Raw genomic sequence first — 22,880 nt, 5'->3', positions numbered from 1 at the left:
GTTTAGGACTGCAGACATTTCTTTTTAAGGGGTCACAAGCCAAAAATATTTGGAACTACTGGTCAAGAGGCTGTTTAAATTTTCACTTTCTAATACCATTTCAATTATTTTCTGTCATATGTCTAAAATACATACATATATAAAATACATATATATTTATGCTGACAAATATTTCTTAATGTTGGGAAGATTAAAGTGAAAGATGTTTCCCATTGTCATATAGTGCATCTTATAGGCACGGCAGTGCTTTGAGCTCAAGACTAATGTGAGCACGCTAGCATGCTAATGCAGATATAATGTTTTGTGTAACCATCTTAGTTTGGCATGTTAGCATTCTAACATTTGCTAATTATTACAAAAAAAGTACAGCTGAGGCTGATGGGAATGTCGGCCGTTTAGATGGTATTTAGTCATAAACCCAAGTATTGGACGACTTAAAACGTTAACCTGATGATGGTGTGTTTGATTAAAAAGTCATGGAATCAGCTAAGTTATTACAAATATCCTGAGGGAGACATAGATGTCTGAACAAAATTTCATGACAATCGATCCAATAACAATTGACAATTCTCTCAAAAACAGTAAAAAAACTGTCAAACCCACGATGGCATTAGACAAAAAGTCACAGGATCGCCAAAGTCAGTAGGATTGATCCTCTGGGAACCATTAATGTCTGTACTAAATTTCATGGCAATGCATCCAATAGCTGTTATTTCAGTCTGGACCAAAGTGGTGGAGCGACAGCCATTGCAATAGAGACATGCCGCAAGTGTTACTATTACTATAAACTATACACTTGTATAATTACTTTGTCTTTAACTACTAGTTATTTAAGCCTGGCTAGCTTGGTTTGGTTGTAAATGCACATGTTAAATAGCTGACATGTTCAATTATTAAAGTAAATTAATTAAATAATACAAATAAAAATTTAAATTCATAAGTCTGTGTCTTCCCCACATTGCCAGGTGAACATCTGAGGGTGTGTCCTCAGGGTCCAACCTGTTGTACAAGTACCATGGAGGAGAACCTTGGCGGTCTGAGCTCCCGCGAGACAGAGGGACTGATCAGAGAGGCCGGCAGGTCGCTGCAGGCTGCCTTCAATGCTCTCCACAGGAGCTTTGACAGTAAGTAGGATGTGCGTGTGCGTGTGTGTGTGTGTGTGTTTGCAGGATAGGCACTCATTACTGGTTAAGCTAAATACCAAATCTTCAGCCGTAGGCCCAGGAGAGAGTGACATTTATATGTTGTGTATTTGTGAATTGTTGTTTGGGGCAAGCTCTGACTGTGCTCAGTGCTCAATACTGCAGCTTTACTAGTGATGGTGTGTGTGTGTATGAGTGTGTGTGTGTGTGCACTTACCAACCTATCTAACAGTGGACCTCGACGTCGTTACACACCCACTAAGAGGGGACTAAAAAGTGAACAGGGGACATTTTTTAGGTCCCCTGTTGGACATGCTTTAAATCATGCTAAAATCATGTCTAAAACCATCTGGTAAATTTTTTAAACTATTGTCAAGAGGGGACTGCAGGTGTGTGAGTGTTTAAGTCCATACTCAGCAGTGCCTCTAGTGGATCAAGCAAAGATTTTAACGACTCATTCACACACGTCGTTCTTAACACTCCCCTATAGAGTGAATGGCTTGCAGCCCCAGGGAGTCTATCAGACTGTAGAGGGGCTATTATACAAGCTACTCAGTAAAGAAAGCTGTCACTTGAAACACAATTTCTTAATTTTTTCTAACAAAATATACAGGCTGAGTTTTAGTGGATGTCTTGTGTTTTAAGATCAACATGTATTAAAATACAGGGCTACACTGAAGGCCTGGAGAATTTTAGATTCTAAATAAGGGAACAAAAATAGAAAAACAGCCAGGGTAGAATTATAAATAAAATGGTCAGTATAAAGATACTTTTATGGTTTTAATTCATTATAAAAAATGAATGAATTAATAAAAAATTATTTGACATTTGTTATCTAGAGATTTTAACTTGTTCAGTCGCAAAATACTAACCTGACCAGATTTCACAAGCACTGGACATCAATACTTTTTTCCCCCCATTATATTTGTGTGCTTAGTCTACACTTAAAGATATGCATTTCGTTTATTGATTTGAATTACAGAAAAAGGGACCACACTTGTACTGTGTGGAACGACAGGAGTCCACTGTTCGCTTGTAGATGATGACACAAGTTCCCTCTTAGATAGCATGGAGCGATAATCACACTCCAACTTGTGTGAAAATAATAAATAAGCAAATTTAATCATACTTTTGAGACAAAATAAACTAACTAAATAGTCTCTTTATTTTCTATACATTCTTTTGAAACAAAATATAAAGGCTGAGTTTTAGTGGATGTCTTGTGTTTTAAGATCAACATGTATTAAAATAAAGGGCTACACTGAAGGCCAGGAGAGTAAAATGAATTGTAGATTCTAAAAACCGGAACAAAAATAGAAAAACAACCAGGGTAGAATTAGAAATAAAATGGTCAGTATAAAGATACTTTCTTTACGGTTTTAATTAATTATAAAAAAAAGTATTAATTAATAAAAAATATTTGACATTTGACATCTAGAGCTTTAAACTTGTTCTGTCCCAAAATACTAACCTGGCCAGCTTTCACAAGCACTGGACATCAATAAATTTCATTATATTTGTGTGCTTAGTCTACACTTAAAGATATGCATTTCATTTATTGATTTGAATTACAGAAAAAGGGACCACACTTGTACTGTGTGGAACGACAGGAGTCCACTGTTCGCTTGTAGATGATGACACAAGTTCCCTCTTAGATAGCATGGAGCGATAATCACACTCCAACTTGTGTGAAAATAATAAATAAGCAAATTTAGTCATACTTTTGAGACAAAATAAACTAACTAAATAGTCTCTTTATTTTCTATACATTCTTTTAAAACAAAATATAAAGGCTGAGTTTTAGTGGATGTCTTGTGTTTTAAGATCAACATGTATTAAAATAAAGGGCTACACTGAAGAGTAAAATGGATTTTAGATTCCAAAAAAAGGAACAAAAATAGAAAAAACCAGAGTTGAATTATAAATTAAATGATTAGAGGTAAGATACTTTCTATTCAGTTTTAATTAATTGTTAAAAAGTATTTCACATCAGACTTTGACTACAGCTTTAAACTTGTTCAGTCCTAAAACACTAAACTGACCAGTTTTCACAACCACTGAATGTCAATACATTTTGTCATCATATCTATGTGCTTAGTCTACACTTACAGAAATGCATTTTATTTATTGATTTGAATTACAGAAAAAGGGACCACACTTGTACTGTGTGGAACGACAGGAGTCCACTGTTCTCTTGTACATGATGACACAAGTTCCCTCTTAGATAGCATGGAGCGATAATCACACTCCAACTTGTGAGAAAAAAATAAATAAGCAAATTTAATCATACTTATGAGAAGAAACTAACTACAGAGTGTCTTTATTTGGTATAATCTGTTATTGTAAGAAAATATAAAGCCTGAGTTTTTATTGAAGTTATTTTCAACAAAATACAAAGGTTGAGTTTTAGTGAAATTCCTAAATTGTTTCAAGCTTCAGACTACTAAAATGATAGACTACCCAGTAGACAGCAGAATGAGTATTTTAAAAGCACAAAAAGTGAAAGTAAAAACAAAATGAATACAAAGGTCAGCTGCAAGATCTCTTCATTTTTAATCAATGGATTTAATGCTGTTAATTATCATGATACATGACCAGTGTTTGTATGTGTCCTAAATCTATATTTAGGAAGTTGTTGCTCGCAAACACATTGACAACAGACCTGTCTGTCAATTGAATAGTTAGTTTCCTAAACACCGCTGCACAAATCTATCCAACACAATGTTGTCAATGTCGGAGACCCACCTTCAAAAAAGTTATCAGCAAGCATGTAAGGAGCCTAGCTAATAAGGATAGCTATGTTAGTTTTTGAATACAGCTGTCAAAGTTAGAACGCTGTGCATAACTGGTAGTCAGTAGGTGTGGCCGAGATGAGCTACTTTTGTACAGTTGAAATCACATCATGTCGAAACTAAAGTGTGAAATGTTGAAAAGGTTAGTTTAGCTACAAATGAACAAGTTCATATGTGCGTGTTTAGGTTTTATGATGTGGTAATTAAGGGGCTAAATGAAGCCTGTCTCTGAAAAATTGAAAATCTTTCTAAAATGCTTCGGCAGTACATTTGTTCTTAGCCTTAGAGAAAGGTCCACAGAGACATTCAGACACACTTTACAAATAATATGAAATAAGCAAAATGGACAATTCGAAAATTATAATCTAAACCAAATATATAAGCTGTAGTGTTGTTGTTTTTGTTTTTTAGAAAAGTGTCACCAGCAATGTTCTCATTGTAGCTTTTTGAAATGTGGGGTTAAACATTTGTTGGCGAATAGAGAAGCATATTTGAGGGCTGTCAAATGGTGCAGCATCGTAACAATGGAACTTAGAGTTTGCATCAACTGGAGAACACACAACCAGTGCTGCATTAAGTTCACACTGATATTTGGCAGGTATTTGTCTTTATAGATTTTTACATCTCAATATTTTCAACTTCTTTCTTTAGCATGTACAGTTTAAATGTGTGTTAGTGATTTTAATAGCCATTGAAATAGTGATGAGTTACCTATAGATCATCTCAGAACCATCACAACGTTGGATGGCTATTCATAACACAAGTTGTTCAACCACAAATAGAAAACAGTACAAAATATACAGAACTATGTTGAAGCAAACTTTATTGAATGTGCTTTTAAGCTAAGACACACACAAACTCCTAAACTGAAAGTTCCTCATGTGCCCACCCTCTTCTGTGTTCTTACACTGAACAAAATTATAAACGCAACACTTTTGTTTTTGCCCCAATTCCTCCGGTGAGTATGCTGGCCATGCAAGAAATGGGATGTTTTCAGCTTCCAGGAATTGTAATCCTTGCAACATAGGGCCGTGCATTATCATGCTGCAACATGAGGTGATGGTTGTGGATGAATGGCACAACAATGGGCCTCTGGATCTCGTCATGGTATCTCTATGCATTCAAAATGCCATCAATAAAATGCACCTGTGTTTGTTGTCCATGAAACACGCCTGCCCATACCATAACCCCACCGCCACCATGGGCCACTCGATCCACAACTAGGACATCAACAAACCGCTCACCCACACGAAGCCATACACACGTCATCTGCTCTGCACAGTGAAAACTGGGATTCATCCATGAAGAGAACACCTCTCCAAAGTGCCAGACGCCATCGTATGTGAGCATTTGCCCACTCAAGTCGGTTATGATGGCAAACTGCAGTCAGGTCGAGACCCCAAAGAGGATGACGAGCATGCAGATGAGATTCCCTGAGATGGTTCCTGACAGTTTGTGCAGAAATTATTTGAGGATGCTAAACGATTCTTGCAGCAGCTGTCCGGCTGGCTGGTCTCAGACAATCTTGGTGGTGAAGATGCTGGATGTGGAGGTCCTGGGCTGTTGAGGGAATAGAGAATCGGTTTGTTATCAAACCCAGACATTTGTTTTATAGTACTTTAATGCCACTGTGTAATCGTTGAGGACTTCTTTAGTACCATAACAAGGAGCACTCTCAGAACCGGGCCCCTTCTTTGGAGTCAGTGATGTGTCTTCAAATATATTCCTGCAAGAATTCTCCTGGCTCAGTGTTTTTGGTGGTGATTTTTATACTGATTAAATGAATTATCTGTCAGTCTGTCTGTCATCAAATTCCATGAACGACCAACACTATCTCAGCAGTTCTAACACTCGATGAGGATCTTATGCAATGTCACCCTAAGGGTTTGGATTTGTATCTACATTTATATAATACACATCAAAATTGTACACTATGTATGATGGCAGTGGGTATTTCTTATTTTAATTGTTGCCTGCTTAGCTTGACTGACTTGCTGAGAGTTGAATGACAAGATCAATATTGTTCTCATATCTGAACACAAAATCAAGCTATGCCTTTAAACCATTTTCAGGTTGCTCCTTACATGGCAACATATAACTATATATAGTGTATAATACTATGCACACACTTAACAATGCTCCATTTCCTTATAATTCATTAGCAACCAAGAAAGTTGTAGTTAAATACAGTATTGAATAGAGAATCTTATGTTCTGATCTAATACCTTTCTCCTTGTAGATGAATCCTTTCTGAAATTTGGCTTTTTCTTTCTCAGATGCAGTGAAGTTGCAAGGCTTCCTTTTTAGGAAAAACCCTTCTGGTTCTCATTTTCCAGTGAAATGTTTTACAATATGATAACTTGGGTGACTTTGTAAAACAATATAAGCTATCAGTACTTTTTCTGTGTACATATATGTATATAGGAATGTAAGGAATAAAATACAATAAAAGTAGAATCAGTTAAAATTCTATGTATTAGTATAAATAATATTCATACTATATACACCCTATATACAATATACAGGTAACATTCTACATAGGTGTAAAAATATTTACACACTAAGCAATCAATATACAATAACAAACTATCTGTACAATCTGATACAGTCAGAATATACTATCTTATACAATACTATATATATATATATATATATATATATATATATATATACATGTTTATATTTAAATTTGATAGTTTAGTTACAAACAGCCTTGATGAAAACATACAAGGGGTATTGGTAAAAATGTTCAACTTACCTCTCGCTTTGGTCTTCAGGATGGAAAGATGAAAAAGTTTTTCAAAAGAACAACACAGGTGAAATATGTCTACATACCGTTAAGATAGACAGATAGATAAATGGATGACTGGTAAACGATTAGTAAGAATAGTAAAGAAATTTTAAAGTTGGTTTTCTCCTTCAAAAAACTGCATACTTGTCAACACTTCCACAAGACACCAAAGACTGCCATGCACCTTCTCTGAGGAGCCCAGAATATATACACAATCCTGACTAGCTATCTGGACAGTGATTGGTTCTTAGGATAAGACATCAAATGCTAACTACTGCTGGCATAGTAATGCAAATGTTCTCTGGCAATTAGATATAGGTTTGATTTACTTTTGTTTACTGTGGTAGACATGTCAGACATACTGCTTGAAGGTATTGTTGTGGATTTTTTAGAAAGAGTTACACATGTCTTCAGTTAATGATGTAGATTTAAAAGAATCCTCTACATTTAAGTGACTAGAGCCTATGTGATTCACAAATGTTTTAAGGTTGAAATGTTGAGAGCTGTCTCTGAGAAGTCATCTTGGGTGAGGGTTGTGAAGTTTCAGTCATTGTTCTCCATTGTGTGCAGCGTGGGGGATGGTTTCTTGTTGCTGACGATGGTCGTTAGGGCGTCAAGATCGCAAACCAGTGACTTGGCCTTTGTAATGCAACTTCTCTGGAGTCTTGTGGGAGATATTTTGAAACTGTAAAGAGCGGATGTACAATACTCCACTTTTGTTGAAAATTGTACCCTATGTTACAAGCTACTCACAAAAAGTAGCTAAATAAGGTGTTTTACACCAGAAAACATCTACTAAGAATTAGTATAATAACCATACATATGTGCGATTTAGTACACCCCCAAATAATGGGGTTGAATAACTTTTAAAATATCACCAAATGAATTTTAAAGCGATTGTGTATAATATGGAGTTAATTTATTACACTAGTATGGACAAAAATACAGCAACACCTACATTACTTTTATGACATCCCATTCTAAATCCATAGGCAAGATTTCCCTTAACAACCCATGAAAACACAGCCCCTACCAAATTTATTAGGACAGGGGTAGCACCTTTGCCATATAGTGTATTTGGATGGAAATCTATCTCAAAAGAAGAAGACTGATGGTCTCTCTGATTGGTCTGACACATGATCAACAATGCTTAAAGTCACTGAAAAGGTTTACAAGCAGTGGGAATCATTTAATATGTAAGGCTTACAATGAATGTCAACCAGGCATTCATAGTCATTGAAATTCTAGGTCACTCTCTTCTGATGAATTTAAACTTCTACGTATATTAAGTGTAGTGGTGGAGTTACCTACAGCCTGTCTCAGAACCAACATAATGCCTTATTGTCTTGCTCAGATTTTTATTATTTGGTCATTTGTCCTTGCTTTTTGTGCTTCTACCATAGGTATTTAGGCTATGTAGTTAAAAGGCTTCTGTTTTATTTGCCTTAATTGTGTTTATTGAGTGTTTAATTTATTTTGTGTTACATGCCACTTGTGTCAGGGATACTATAATTTAACAGTGGTGAGAACTTCTCTCAGGCTTACCAATATTGTAAATATGCTATACAAACTGGCATACATTTCTTTTAAGCGTATTGTTGAAACCCAAAATGTAGAGTGGCCATTATAGTGCAGTATACAGTAAATTGAGGGTCAAAGTTAAGAGAAAGAGAGCAAGAAACTTTCAGTTTATGAGCGTGTGTCTTCAGGAGCATGTGCACCATACACAAATGAGTTCTTACTGCAGTGGCCCAGTTCAAACCTGTGGCTTATTAGCATGCATCTCCTCTCTCCTGTATTTATTTTCTCTCTTTGGCTGTACCATCATCAGATTTTTATTAGAATTGGGTGTTTGGGCACTTTTACTAAACATATGTCTACATATATTTCTACCGTTTTCTTTTTGTGGTTGTAGGAAACTGTTATGAATTAGCATCCAATGCAGAGTTAAGCTAAATACAAAATCCTGGAGAAAGTGTGAGTGCTGTCTCTGAGAGGTGACCTGGAGCAGGTGAGGGGTGTGAACGTGTGTCTGATTGTCTGCAGTGAGAATCTGTGTCTGATTGTCTGCAGTGTGGGGGAGGGTTTCTTGCGACCAATGATGATCGTTAGGCCTTTGAACTTGAACTACTTAACATTTCACACTTGCACCCAATATTGTGTCTCGCCTAGTCTTGTAAACTTAGTGTCTCTTCAAACCCCAAGTAACCACAGATTATATTTAGTTTAAATTATAAGTTTCTCTTAGAAATTATCAATTTCTTTTTTATTTATTCATGCTGGAGTGTGAGTGTCAATCCATGCTATCTAAGAGGGAACTTGTGTCATTATGTACCAGCCAACAGTGGACATTTTTGTAATGCAAAACAACAAACAAAATGCATTCCGTTACATACAGATTAAAGATACATGTACATTGTAAAATTGATTGAAATCCTGTGATTGTCATAATTGGTCAATATACTGGGAAAATTGGGGGGCTAAATCCTTTCAAAGGGCTGGTGAAAGTTCATAATAAATCTGTTTTTAGCAAATAAAAAAAGAACATTAAGAATCTTCCTGCTGAACATTTACTTCCTAATTGAAATTTATTTATCATGCTTGAGGAATATTTAATGATGTTGGAGTGTGACTGTTGCTCCATAGGATCTAAGAGGGGACATGTGCCCTATGTAGCAACAGTGGATTCCTGTCATTTAATGTGTCATCGGTAATAGTCTTTTTGTCATGGGTAATGTGGGTTACACATTTCTTAGCAAAGGACAGCAGCTTCTCAGGTGGAGGATCAAACTTCAGGCTCTTGAATTTTTAAGTTGGTAAAGTTTTGTGCTTTAATGTTTTGTTTGGAGAAAGGAGGCAAGTTCAGAATAGGGAATGTGTGTGGGTCAAAAAGCGTCAAATACCAGTGAACTAGTTATGAGCAATACTTTTGAATGAAGAACATATTATGAGTTGGAAAAGACTTAATTGAGAGTTATTTGGAAACTATTACTTGTTACATAACAATAGACCTTATTTACAAGTATAACTAAAGATTCTATTTAGGTTACATTATAATTTTCTTTTAAGAATCATACATTTCTTTTTTACTCATCCATGTTGCAGTGTGAGTGTCGATTCATGCTATCTAAGAGGGAACTTGTGTCATTATATACCAGCCAACAGTGGACATTTCTGTAATGCAAATCAACAAACAAAATGCACACCTATAAATATAGATTAAAGAAACAAGTACATTGTAAAATTGATTAAAATCATGTCCTAATTGGTCAATATCATATTTGGAAGATTTGGGGGCTAAACCATTTCAAAGGTCTAGTAAAACTTAATAAATATGTTTTTAGCAATTAATAAAAAATTAATACAAAGTATCTTGCTGCTGACCATGTTGTTCCTACTTTTTATTTATTTATCTTAAAGTACTTATGACTCTCCTGACTTGTGGGCAGCCCTTCATTTTGATGCAGTGTCAAGATTGAAAATGGTTAAGCCATCAACTAAAGCTGAGACATCATATTTCATTACAAAACAATAATAACAAATCATGCTTGAGGAATATTTAATGATGTTGGAGTGTGACTGTTGCTCCATACTATCTAAGAGGGGACATGTGTCGTTATGTAGCAACCAACAGTGGATTCCTGTCATTTAATGCCATACAAGTGTGGACCTTTTTTTCTGTAGGCAATGCGGACCAGTAAATATTATGCATTCCTGATGAAAACTCATCAGGACATTAATGCTTCATGAATTAATTTGGGTAGCCCTTTATATTAGGGCTTGTCCATAAAGTACACAGGTACATCTAAGCTTGCAAGTCTGTAACTAAACCAGCATTTTCATTCCACACTTCAACAAGGGATCGACTTTGCCTCTGGATGTCATGTCATCGGTAATAGTCTTTTTCTCATGGGTAATGTGGGTTACACATTTCTTAGCAAAGGACAGCAGCTTCTCAGGTGGAGGATCAAACTTCAGGCTCTTGAAGGTTTAAGTTGGTAAAGTTTTACTTATGACTCCCCAAACTTGTGGGCAGCCCTTCATTATAATACAGTGTCAAGAGTGAAAATGTTTAAGCCATCCATTAAAGCTGAGACTTTATATTTCATTACAAAAACATAACAAATCATGCGGAATAATTATTGATGCTGGATGTTGGAGTGTGACTGTTGCTCCATACTATCTAAGAGGGGACATGTGTCGTTATGTAGCAACCAACAGTGGACTCATGTCATTAAATGCCATACAAGTGTGGACCTTTTTTCTGTAGGCCTAATGCAAACATGAAAATACCATGCATTCCTGATGAAAACCCATCAGGACATCATTTTATTTGGGTAGCCTTTTATCTTACAGTCTGAAGCTTAATACTAGTTAGGAAATCTACTATTGCTGAGCCTTTAAGTTTTGTTTCAAAAGCATATTATCAAATCATGTGTCAACAGACTGCTTAGTTGAGATTATATTTTTCTCATAAGTATTATTGTTTTTGATTCAAAACCAGTCTAAGATTCAGTTATTAAGAGCAAATACAAAGTAACTCTTTAAAATGCATACATCACAGGTCATAAAAATGACCATCCCACACAGAAGAATATGAATTCCCCTAAGAGAAAATTAAAATAAGTGCACTAGTGTAATAAGATATTTTATTATTATTTAAACGGTATTTGAAACCTAGATCAAGTAATTTTTGTTGGTAATACTGTAGTGCTTGATATCAATGCATGCAGCAAAGTTACTTCTGAATTAAAGTTTAAAGTTTATTTATTTTCAGTTAAAGTGATTAAAGTTTGGATCACGGTGAAATGTTTTCACATTGCTCACATTAAAGTTAAATTATCCATTTTTGAAAGAAACAAAGAAAGTCTTTGAAGGTAAAAACAGTCATTAGGTGAGAATGAGCACAGACAGTTCCACTGCATAACAATGGAGGTCCCCTCTTGGATAGGTAGCTATCGTTTAAGGATCTAAGTCCCCTCTTGGCAATTTCTTTAAAAAGCAAAAAAAAGCAAATTTGCAGTAATATTATGTTAAAAGACAGTAAAAGTAAATTTTGTATTATATTTATTTACTTCAAAAGGACTGGAAACACAGGTCCACACTTGGCAGTTTACTCCGACGGTGCACTGTTGGATAGGTACGCGTGTGTGTGTGTGTGTGTGTGTGTGTGTGAGACAGGATGTGTTTGTGTCCTGTGCGTCAAGGGGACCCCTGACTGGGTGTTATAATGAGAGCAGAGTCAGCCAGACACAATGAAACGTGATAAGCCGATCCCCTGATCTGAAAGGGGCACACACACACACACAAACGCGCACTCCCACACACACTTGCATACGTTCACACACATACACACAAAGAGAGGGGTGTCCCCTGGGGCAGTGGCTGGTTCAGCTAATGAGCAGTTGACCCACTGAGGAGTTGAGTCCGCAGATCACTGCACATCAGAGAAAGAGAGGGATGGAGAGAGGAGGAAAAGAAAGAAAGACTGTGCCACCGTTAACTAAAGGGAGATAGACAAATGCAGCGAGTGAGAAATGTGTCATTAGTACAGTGAGTCAAAGTAAAAATGGAACATAGAAGACAGAAAAAAGAATGAAGAGAAACAGAGAGCAGTAGGAGGACTAGTCAGAGGAGGAGGAGGCGGACAGTATTATTAGTCTCAAGGCAGCAGGCCACCTCAGTAGCAGTAATGTGACCGCCCATCTGGTTTTGGTTTGAACAGGCTGGCACTGGTCCAGAGCCTTTGAAGCACAAGGGAAAAGCCCAGACCAGTATACTGCAGAAACAGCTAGCTGACTCCTTATTCTTTCTGTTTGAGCTTTCTATCACTTCGGATCCATCTGGCTGCAAAGACAATTTCAAAGAAACCTTTAAAAATAAATTTTTGGGCGATCACGATGGGCAGACATGTAACTGTCCGGATGGATTGGCCCGAGGAAACAAACTAATTCCTTATTCATTCATTCTTCACCATAAACATGTTATTTGCTATCAACTGGATACTTTTTCTATAAAACTACTTACATGTTAGCTAAATCAACTTTACAAGACCATGATATGTTACAATTGTGTAGATGTTCAGCTTGTTGTGGACAATCTTCACTAAATCACATAAAAATATATATATATTGTTGCTTTAAGTATTATCAAATATTGCAGTTTCCATTCAGCCTTCCTAATTAAAGTTGTCATCATTTACCAAAAGATGTAGAACTCAGCTCATCTCGGTCATTATTGTTTTCTTCTCTTGTCCTCCTTTTCCTTCTCTGCTTGTCAACTCTTCTTCTCCTATCTTTTCTTTGTCTATTGTCTCCCCTTGTCTCGCTTCTCTCCTCCTCCAGCCTTTTTCACTGAGCTGCACGGTAATTCTGAGCGCTCTCTCCAAGAGGTGCTGTCTCCACTCGGCCCTCTGTATTCCCAGAACACTCGTCTCTATGGGGATCTCTACACCGACTTGCGGCAGTACTACCGAGGCTCTGCTCTAAACCTGGACGAGACCCTGTCTGAGTTCTGGTCCCGCCTCTTGGAGCGCACCTTTAAAATCTCCACTCCAACCGATGTGAGTAAAGAAAGTTCAACTAGAAGGCCACAATTTTTGAATTTGAGACTGGAGTACAGAATGATGAAACGAGCAATGTTATGAATTAAAAAGGTGGGATTTTTAATGTGTTTATTGTTTAATAATACCCCAATAACAATCATGTGAATTATACAAAATGTAATTTGAATGGAATACTTGAATTTGAATCGAAACCAGTGAAGGATTTTGTGAACTAGTTCTCTTGATCCGTTCAGCTGCTAGCTGAACTTACTCTTCTTCAGCTCCTGTTTCTTCTGGCTCATAAAGACAATGTGTTAAACATTTGCACAATGTGAAAAGCCAATGAAATTTACATTTTTAGATACATCACTTTTACAGCATTGTTTTTCATCTATTATTACACATATAGTGATTTTTATGTTATGTTAATTACATACTTCTCCCAGGTGCCCTGTGGTTTAAGAGGCTGTTCATTTAATCACAATGTCCTGGACTTGAGTCTGGCCTGGTACCTTTGCTACATGATCTCTTTCAATTGTACTTTTTTTTTCTTGACTATTTCTTGAAATTATGCCTATTTTTCTTGAAACTCTAAACAAAAATTCACAACTTCTCACCCAGTTCCCCCTAACATCCTAATTTCAGGTCAAAATGAAGCTCTCCACTCAAAACCATTCAATCTTGCTGAAAAACCAAACTTTGCCCTCAGACATAACACACAAGCCCTCAAAAACACACTCACTACAACACAGTTTTACACACTGGTGAGAGAAATTCAAAACAATACTACAAAAACTGGTTAGTAGTAATGTTGCTTGTGGTTCCCCCCCTCAAAAACCTTTTCACATGATGAACACAGCAAAAGAAATAACAAATGTAAACATTTGCACATTTTTGATTTCTTAGTGTGCTATATAGTTCAACACACCAAACAACAAATTATTCTGCCCCAGCATCCCATCATTTTTGTTCTCCACCTCCTCCTCTCCCTACTCCTCCGTTTCCCTCCTCCTCCTCCCTACTCCTCTTCCCTCTACCTCCTCAACCTTCTTCTCCTCCTCCTCCGTCCTCTGCCCTCCTCCTTGTCCGCCTCCTCCTACTCCTCATCTTACTCCTATCCCATCTCCTCCTCCAACTCCTACTGTTCTTCTTCCTTCACCTCTTACTTCTCTCCACACTGCTCTTCCTCCTCCTCCTCATCTTCCGCCTTCTCCTTAGTTGCGTGCTAATTGAGCTCAACCTATGCTGATTGAGTGAACAATATTGAATGTTAGTGTTTTCTCAATGGTGTAGGCAATGAGAAATGAAGGGATTTGTGTGTAGAGTTTAGGGAAATGGGTGTGCTTTTTGAAGAGTTATGGTTTTGAAATTTTAGTTCAAAAGCCTGGTTATAGTGTTTAAGCAATTGAGAAAAACTGCAATAAGTCAACATTACTCAGGCATTTAACATTTTTTTTCATTCAACCACACAGGACACTTTTAACTACTAAATAATCACTGAGTAACTGCATGTCCCTTGTTTTCTCATGTGCAGTAGAGACATTAATAATCTATTTATTAAAATAATAATAATAAATAAAAATAACTGACCAGGAGAAGTCTACGTGGTATAATATCCATTTGTTTGATAACAACTATGTCATGATTTTTAAAGAAAATGGCCACAACTTCAGCATAATCTTCATCGATGGAGTGCAGCTTCTGAGTCAGAGCTCTTGGAAACGCAGAAAGTCAATCTACAAACCCCCCCCCCCCCGCTCCCTTTACTGTCAGATATATACCGCATGCTATCTAATATGCAAAACTGGCCAAAAGATAACAACATACTTCTGCATTTTTCCCCCGTCACCTCTGTCTGGCAGGTCAACATGTCAGATGACTACCTTGAATGTGTTGCTAAGCAACAGGAGACGCTGCGGCCATTTGGAGATGTCCCCCGGGACATGAAGGCGAAGGTGATCCGAGCTTTTGTCACAGCCAGATCGTTTGTCCAGGGGCTGATAGTCAGTGGAGAGGTGGTCAGGAAGGTCTCACAGGTGAGTGTGAGTGTGAGTCTGTGTGTGTGCGTGCGTGTATGTGTGTGTGTACATGAGACGTAGGGAGAGACACCGTGAGGCAGAGAGAGAGACAGGATGATTTGGTGTGTGTGTGTGTGTGTGTGTTTGTGTGTGTGTGTGTACATGAGACGTAGGGAGAGACACCGTGAGGCAGAGAGAGAGACAGGATGACTTGGTGTGTGTGTGTGTGTGTGTGTGTGTGTGTGTGTGTGTGTGTGTGTGTGTTTACATGAGACGTAGGGAGAGACACCGTGAGGCAGAGAGAGAGGCAGGATGATTTGGTGTGTGTGTGTGTGTGTGTGTGTGAGACTAAGACCTGCTGGGCTGTGTCCCAGGAAAGCAGATATGATGGATGCATGGTCGTCACACCCTAACTGTCAGAGAAAATATCTCCACCCTAAAAATTGGAAAGCACAAAGATCATCAAAAATGAAGTGTCAGACTTGCCATCAGAACAAAGCTCTTATTTAGAGGGATGAAAACGCTCTTGTCAAATTATGGGTGTGATGATGTTTTTTCAGCTCTCGATGCAATTTTTCCCAGCATTCAAAGTGTCTGTGTCTGATGTGACTGTGTGATTGTTTCTTCTATGTGTTTTGCTGTGAAAAGGCTATTGTTAATGTTTGACCACCATTCTTTCTTTATTTATGCCCTAGTAAAAATGCTAGATTTTACTGCATAGCTTCATCTCAATTCTGCAATTTAAAAGGACCATACCAGTGATTGTTTGTGTTTTAACCTATTTTCCACAACTCACATATTCACAGTATTCAGTTCACAGCTATTCAATTTGCACAAGATTCTGCTGTGTTTTAGAAATTGTATTGTATAGTTCCTTAGTTACAGGCCTCCATAAATTTCTCCTCATTTCCATAGGATGTAATAATCAGAGCGCATTCTCAAAACTAACTTGAGTTGTGTAATCTATCACAGTGAATCTCATGTCTGCATCAGTTTTTGGCAAAGGTAGAATATCGTTACGAGTGCAGACTTTTTAAATCCGTCAGCACCTAAACCACATTATTACACAACAATAAGGTAGCACTGACACGAATTAATGCGGACTTGATGTTGACAGTGATGGATTATACAACTCAAGAAACTTTCATGAGTGTGTGGACTGACTTTCATACTGCATAGAAATAAATGTGTGAAGGCCAGTAGGAAATTGCATCCAAATATCTAAAACTGTACACAATACAACTGAAAATCATCTGTGACGAAATTTTTGCATGATGACATAATCAAATCACATTCATCATATTACATTTAAACTTAGTTTGAATCTTGCAAACATACTGCTGAGGTACCTTAACTACCTGCCATCGTCTTTTGAGTTGCTTTTGGTTTTGAGTGACCCTACATCACATCAGAGCAGGGGTAGTGGTAAAATAACTCCACTGTGGAACTGGACACCTTTCATGACTTGCGTACATACTCAGAAGCTGACAGTGTAACAGAAACCATGTACTGTATAAAGACAGACAAAGAGGGCCATCATTGCTTTATTGTTCAGGTTGTGTTCCCTATAATGTTGCAATACTGCCCTCTACTGTTCTTTTTTGCTTGGGCTATTTGTATTGTGTTTTACATGGCCATCATGGAGTAAATTCCCTGGGAAATGTTTTGATACCACAGTGCAATCAAGAGTGAAAGGAAGAAACAGGACTCTCTATATGAATATACTTTTTTCACTACTGGCTCCAAGGTTTGTGGTGATGACTGTCGTATTAAACCTCCCCAGGTTTCTCTAAGTCCAGAGTGTATGAAGGCCCTGATGAAGCTGGTTTACTGCCCACACTGTCGCGGCATGGCCTCCGTCAAACCCTGCTCCAACTACTGTTCCAACGTCATGAAGGGCTGCCTGGCCAACCAAGCTGACCTGGACCCAGAGTGGCAGAACCTTATAGGTAATATTCAGGACACATAAGACATTGTAGAGTAAAGCTACAGATAATCCAGATGTTCTCATTAATGGATGAACCGATCGCTGGAATAGACATTGGACCTCATGCACAAACCACTCATGCGAACAGATTTGATAATTCTGATGATTTGATTGATTCTCCATAAGGGAAAAACACGCATTTGACCTGAAATAATAATGGCTGAATCTGATGGATTTTACAGTTTAAATATAATTCCAAAATTAACTAAAATAAAATATATAGCTAAGACAAACTTAATGCGATAAGAATATTCCTTTCACCTTATCATTATCATCATGGCTTGCCCACATTATTATAGATTTCATGATCTTGTTTGCATATTTTAGCAGAACAGTAGTTCTCACTCGAACAGCTGCCTGAGGGGTTTTATGCAAGTTGCTGTCCAGTATGATCCTCTGTTGCACCTGACAATGTAAAATAACCCACCAAGGCTATAATATCATCCTGTCCAATATCTCTGCGACTGTCACAAGACCACCTCTGATAATAGTTATGAACTGCTTTGCTTAGAAATACGTTATTTAGTGTCTTACTTAATGTAATCTAAATCATTCCCTCTTTATGTCTGTTACAATACAGCACTACTCTGATGGATTGTTGCTGACAGCTGTATTATACCACACTATACTGATACTGCAATATTGATTTCTGAAAGCGTATTTTCACTCTTTGGTAACATGTTTATGAATGAAACTTGTCCACACACAGAGTGAAACAGATAGCCTTATATGGCAATTTCAGGGTCGTTGATTATGTTAACGATCAAATCTCAAGAATGTGCACCTCCTCGTGAACAGTTGGCTTTCATCAGGCTGAAACAAGTGATTTACAACAAGGTTGTCCAGTTACTGTACGAGAGATTTAGGCTAAGAATACGGAAATGTTCTCGCATGAGGTCCACTGAGTACAAGAATGCAGCAGCAGATGAAAAGACTGCGGGAATAACCATACATGCTTTTAAATGTGTGTATAAATGTCAATAATAACGTGATCTTTAAAAAATTGTGATCCTCAATTAAATTTGACTGAGAAAGTCTCAAAGTCAATGTGATGAATATTCTTTTCCTACTGTGTAACAATGAACATGCACTGAATGAAGCAGCTTATTTTTAGTATTACTTACAATAATTTTAAAGTACACACATAGATTTTAAATACTAATACTTACCACATCACGCAAACCTTATGTACTGGTAAACTGTGATTTAGTGTCATGGGAGAAAATAAATCTTTTGGCCCCCAAAAAACTGGCTACGTTTATCAAAAAAATTTCTCTTCTCTTTTGCTACTTTCTCCATTCAGACACCATGATCCAGGTGGTCTCTAGTTTCAGCACGGAGCCCAGTCTCGATGTGGTTCTCTCCTCTATCCCGGCTCGAATCTATGAGGCTGTTCACATCCTACAGGAAAACATGGACACATTCACAGCAAAAGTAAAACCTCTTACTTTTTTCTAATCACTTACTAAATTTCCCTGGGAGCAGTTCGAGTCCAGCTCATGCTTATGTCTGCAATCCTGCACTTTTCACCTCTTCTGCAGATTGTTGGTCCAATTTGCTCATCAAGGAATAAGCTAAATAATACAGAGAGAGAATTCTTATTTTTAATGAGCACTTATCTTGATGATACCTTAGGTAAAGCTCAACAATGTGCTCCAGTGAAAATGGGCTCAACTTCTCACCACAAGGTTTTATTGATTTTATAGATGTATCCTGTACAAATCAATGTCCATTTATTGGACAAGCAGTGAGTGCAGCTATAATGAGTCTTGGTCTTGTTTTCTAAGCCAAGCTGTTTTGTTCTTACACTTTGTTAAGTGCAATTTATTTTCAAGCTCAGCTGATGTCTGTTTATATTAACATGTACATGTACCCATACATGGCAACAAGCAGCCCGGTGGTGCGGTCGGGAAAAAGCACCTGCAGCCACCTTGTTCCCGAGAGGTTTTAATGTCATGTGACATGGTGACGTTTTGCAGCGCCAGCGAAAGTCGGAAACAATTTCTAACCAGCATGCTCTATTTTAAGTCCAGCATGCACCTATCTTCACATTTTGAAACACTCGGCTATGGTGACCTCTAGTGGATATTTTTAGTTCTCACAAAGGTTACAATATAGACTAACCAGGTATTTGTAGTGCTGCTGTGATTTTTGATGTTAAACTTGACAGCTCACAGCATCTAGTACGTGTGTTGTGTTTGTAAATGCTTAGGTGTACCAGATGTGTGGAACTCCAGGTGAACCAGGAACAGGAAGTCCCACCCTTCATGAGCAGAAGAAGAAGAGCGGCTCCCTGACCGCATCAGAGTACAAACCCTCTCCGACCGCTAGTCTCAGACTGGAGATGCAGGTGTGTGCATGCACGTACTTTATAGCCTACTGTATGTTTGCATATGTCTAACTCTTTGAATGGGGAGAGATGATTTTAAGGGCACAGGAAACAATGTGGATGTGAGAAGGTCTATCCACAAAAGTCATAACAGCTGATTGTTGATCTGATTTTACATTTTATATGATGTAAGTGTACAGGATGTCTCTTTGGTGTTTGAGGTGTAGATGTTGAGAGTGAATTGAGAGGAAATGGTTATTATTTTTTTCTGTATGAAAATTTTTTATTATAATTATTTATTATTTCATGGAAAACAGCTGAATTTCTGGCTGCCACTTGTTTTTTATGTGGCGTCTACATCCCGGGTTTTTATTGTATATGTTGCATTTGAGTGCCTTTGTGAAGTTAGAAAAAGGTGAAATTTACATAATTCTTTTGTATTTAGTATTTGTTGACATTTTGAAAGGGTATTAAATGTTACTTGGAACTTGAGACTCATCTGTGACATGCAAAACAAAAAACATTGTCTCTGTTCTCAGGTGTCAGATCTGTCCAGTAAGCTGAGGGAGATGCGGCAGTATTGGGTGCAGCTCCCTGTGGCAATTTGCAGCAAATTGGCAGCAGGAGGCAGTGGTCAGGATAAATGCTGGAATGGCATTACTAAAGCCAGGTGAGGAAGAGAACCTGCTCCAGGAAAACAGGCTGTCACTGGCCAATCACAAGCTTACTTAGGTTTGAATGTGACTTTAAGCACCAGCCAAATCCAGCCTACCTGTTCTCCAGACTAGATAATGGTTTGACTAGATTTTATTAAACCTAAGCAATCAACATAACATGATTTGCTCTACCTTTTCAAAGCTTGTATTGTAAAACAACTGAACACCTCCCTGTGTTTCATGTTCAGGAGTATTTTAACAGTATTTTTCACATTTAGTCTGTTCATTTTCCAGTTCTGTCCTCTTCAGAAGAGCTTTGTGAGTGTTGGAAAAAAAACATTAGTTTTATTTATTCAGCATGGAAACATTTCTTTAGTCCTTAAAAGAGACTTCTGGGTGAAGAGAATAAAGCAGGGAGAAGAGACAACTAAAGTTGCTATGATACACGCCAGTTCTCTTCTTGTTGAAGGCCATTTGTATCATTTGTGTCATAACAAAAGACAACCGATTTCCTCTCAGGCAAACTGAAAAACTGCATTGTGTGGATATTTATTGTAGGGTGTGATGAACTGACATCCTGCAGCATAAGCATTCATGGCCACACAGTTATACACCCACGTACATCTTTCAGTCTTCCTTAATCCATGTGTAAATGGATTATAGAGTAATTTGATGCCATGTTGATATGTATACATGTTGTGTGATCCCCTCCACACATACACACACACACACACACACACACACACACACCCTTTAAAATGGTTGGATTAAAGCCAACTGATGAGATTTATGCTGAGCAGAACACTCAGAAGTACGACAGTAAAAAGGCATGAAATATATATATATATATGTGTGTGTGTGTGTGTGTTTGAGAGAGAGAGAGAGCGAGAGAGAGCGGAATGTGAGAAAGACCATGAAATATAGATGAATCCCTGACTGTGTGTGACAGATTAAGGAAATATGAAATTCGTCTGTGTCGGTGTGGCAGAGAGTGAATTATAACTGTGATGGACTGTTTGAAACTTTACAGCGACATCTTGTGGATTTCTTGAGAGCTCAATAAATGTCACACATAAAATTACAACTATAATAAATTCTCGGTGTGGAAGATGAAATATAGGGTTGGAGGATAGAGTTTACATAAGAACCTAAATTAAATCCCACCATTAAGCACATTGTGCATGTGTGTTTGTACTCTATATTTGTGAGGTCAAAGAATTTTAAACTTAATTTGAGGCATTCTTTGAAAGTGATTTAGACTACTCTACTTATCACTTCCTTAAAGGGACATTTGGGAGTAGCAGGTTCAGCTCAGGTCTTGCTTGCTTTAATCATTTCTCCTGTCTACACTGCCCAATAACTGATGTGCTTCCAATAAAGAGATGGGGGACAAATTAGACAAATAAAATTAATTATGAAGATTTTGATTTATATGTGTTGAGTTTTGTATCAACTAACAGTGAAAGACAGCAATGTATTGTGGGATGTATGAGATAAATATTCTTATTGATATGATGGTGGGGAGAAATGTTGTATAAGCCTTTTGTGGCTCCAGAGGATAAGTTGCTTTAAGTGATGTCATCTATGTCAGCTTCATTTGTGGCTGAAGACTAAAAGTTTGAAAATGAAAATAAATCTGGTGTGGAGTTGGAAAGAAGGATTTTACCAGAGCCCGCTTCTCATCTCTGCTTCAGGCTAGCGGCTCAAGGCAACATTAGCCACTACTAGCATAACACATATGTATCTCCATTCGAACTTCTGGGTACTGGAGGTGCCAGGTTTTGACAAGGTAAACAATGCATGGAATAAAAAGACAGCATCTCTGGTTCTGCGGCATCAGTGTTGATAATTTTTTTTTAAAACTGTCCATCGTGATTCCAGCAATGTTACAGGGTACCCTCAACTGCAGAAATACGAGTATGTGTGTGCGTTTGTTGTGTTGTGTGCTTCAGTTGTCATGTCAGCACAAAATGCTACATCTGATTTACAAAATTATACACAGCTGTACATTTTTACTGAGTGAGTGCAGGCATGTATTTTCAAGTAAACAAAATATTCCAAAAGAGTTGTGCTTCAAAAAACTACCATTTCATTAACCACATATTTTATGTAAAGCTGTCTTTTTAAAATCAGAACTGCCTGAATGATGTTGACCCACATTCTTCATCTCATCAGGTACCTTCCGGAGGTGATGGGTGACGGCTTGGCCAATCAGATCAACAACCCAGAAGTGGAGCTTGATATCACAAAGCCAGACATGACCATCCGGCAGCAGATCATGCAACTCAAAATCATGAGCAACAGGCTGAAAAATGCACTTGATGGCAATGATGTGGACTTTCAAGATGCAAGTGGGTCGTTTTCTAATATTTGTACTGTATGAAGTACATTACAGTGATAGTATTTCATAGATGAGACACCTTGTCCATTCTGTTAGTGTTTCTTACAGTGTGTTACTAATGACTAATAAACTTAACTAAAACATTAATCCATTCATTCATCATTCCACCACTTACAAACTGAAAAGTGGGAGCTTATCAGGCACAATTGAAGGTTTCATCTTTCTTCACACGAAAAGCAAAACTCTTTCTCATCTGTTTTTAAAAAAATGAATAATAAAT

At 37.6% G+C, this 22,880-nt stretch overlaps 1 protein-coding gene across 1 annotated transcript; it reads left to right on the top strand.

Annotated features, from left to right (window-relative positions):
• Window positions 1-604: 604 nt before the first annotated feature.
• On the top strand, window positions 605-22,610 carry LOC119884460 (glypican-1-like; the record flags this gene model as incomplete). The annotated part of the gene is made up of 9 exons (XM_038694867.1): window positions 605-638; window positions 966-1,124; window positions 13,070-13,287; window positions 15,132-15,305; window positions 17,071-17,236; window positions 18,578-18,708; window positions 19,487-19,624; window positions 20,143-20,273; window positions 22,435-22,610. Coding segments are annotated over exons 1-9 (1,327 nt in total), but the record flags the coding sequence as incomplete, so codon positions are not given.
• Window positions 22,611-22,880: the final 270 nt, after the last annotated feature.

The sequence above is a fragment of the Micropterus salmoides genome, unplaced genomic scaffold (genome assembly GCF_014851395.1).
Source record: "Micropterus salmoides isolate LMB-PRFRI ecotype aquatic unplaced genomic scaffold, ASM1485139v1 Ms_hic_scaffold_3470, whole genome shotgun sequence".
Taxonomy (NCBI): Eukaryota; Metazoa; Chordata; class Actinopteri; order Centrarchiformes; family Centrarchidae; genus Micropterus; species Micropterus salmoides.
This window is presented reverse-complemented; position numbering and strand designations above follow the sequence as displayed.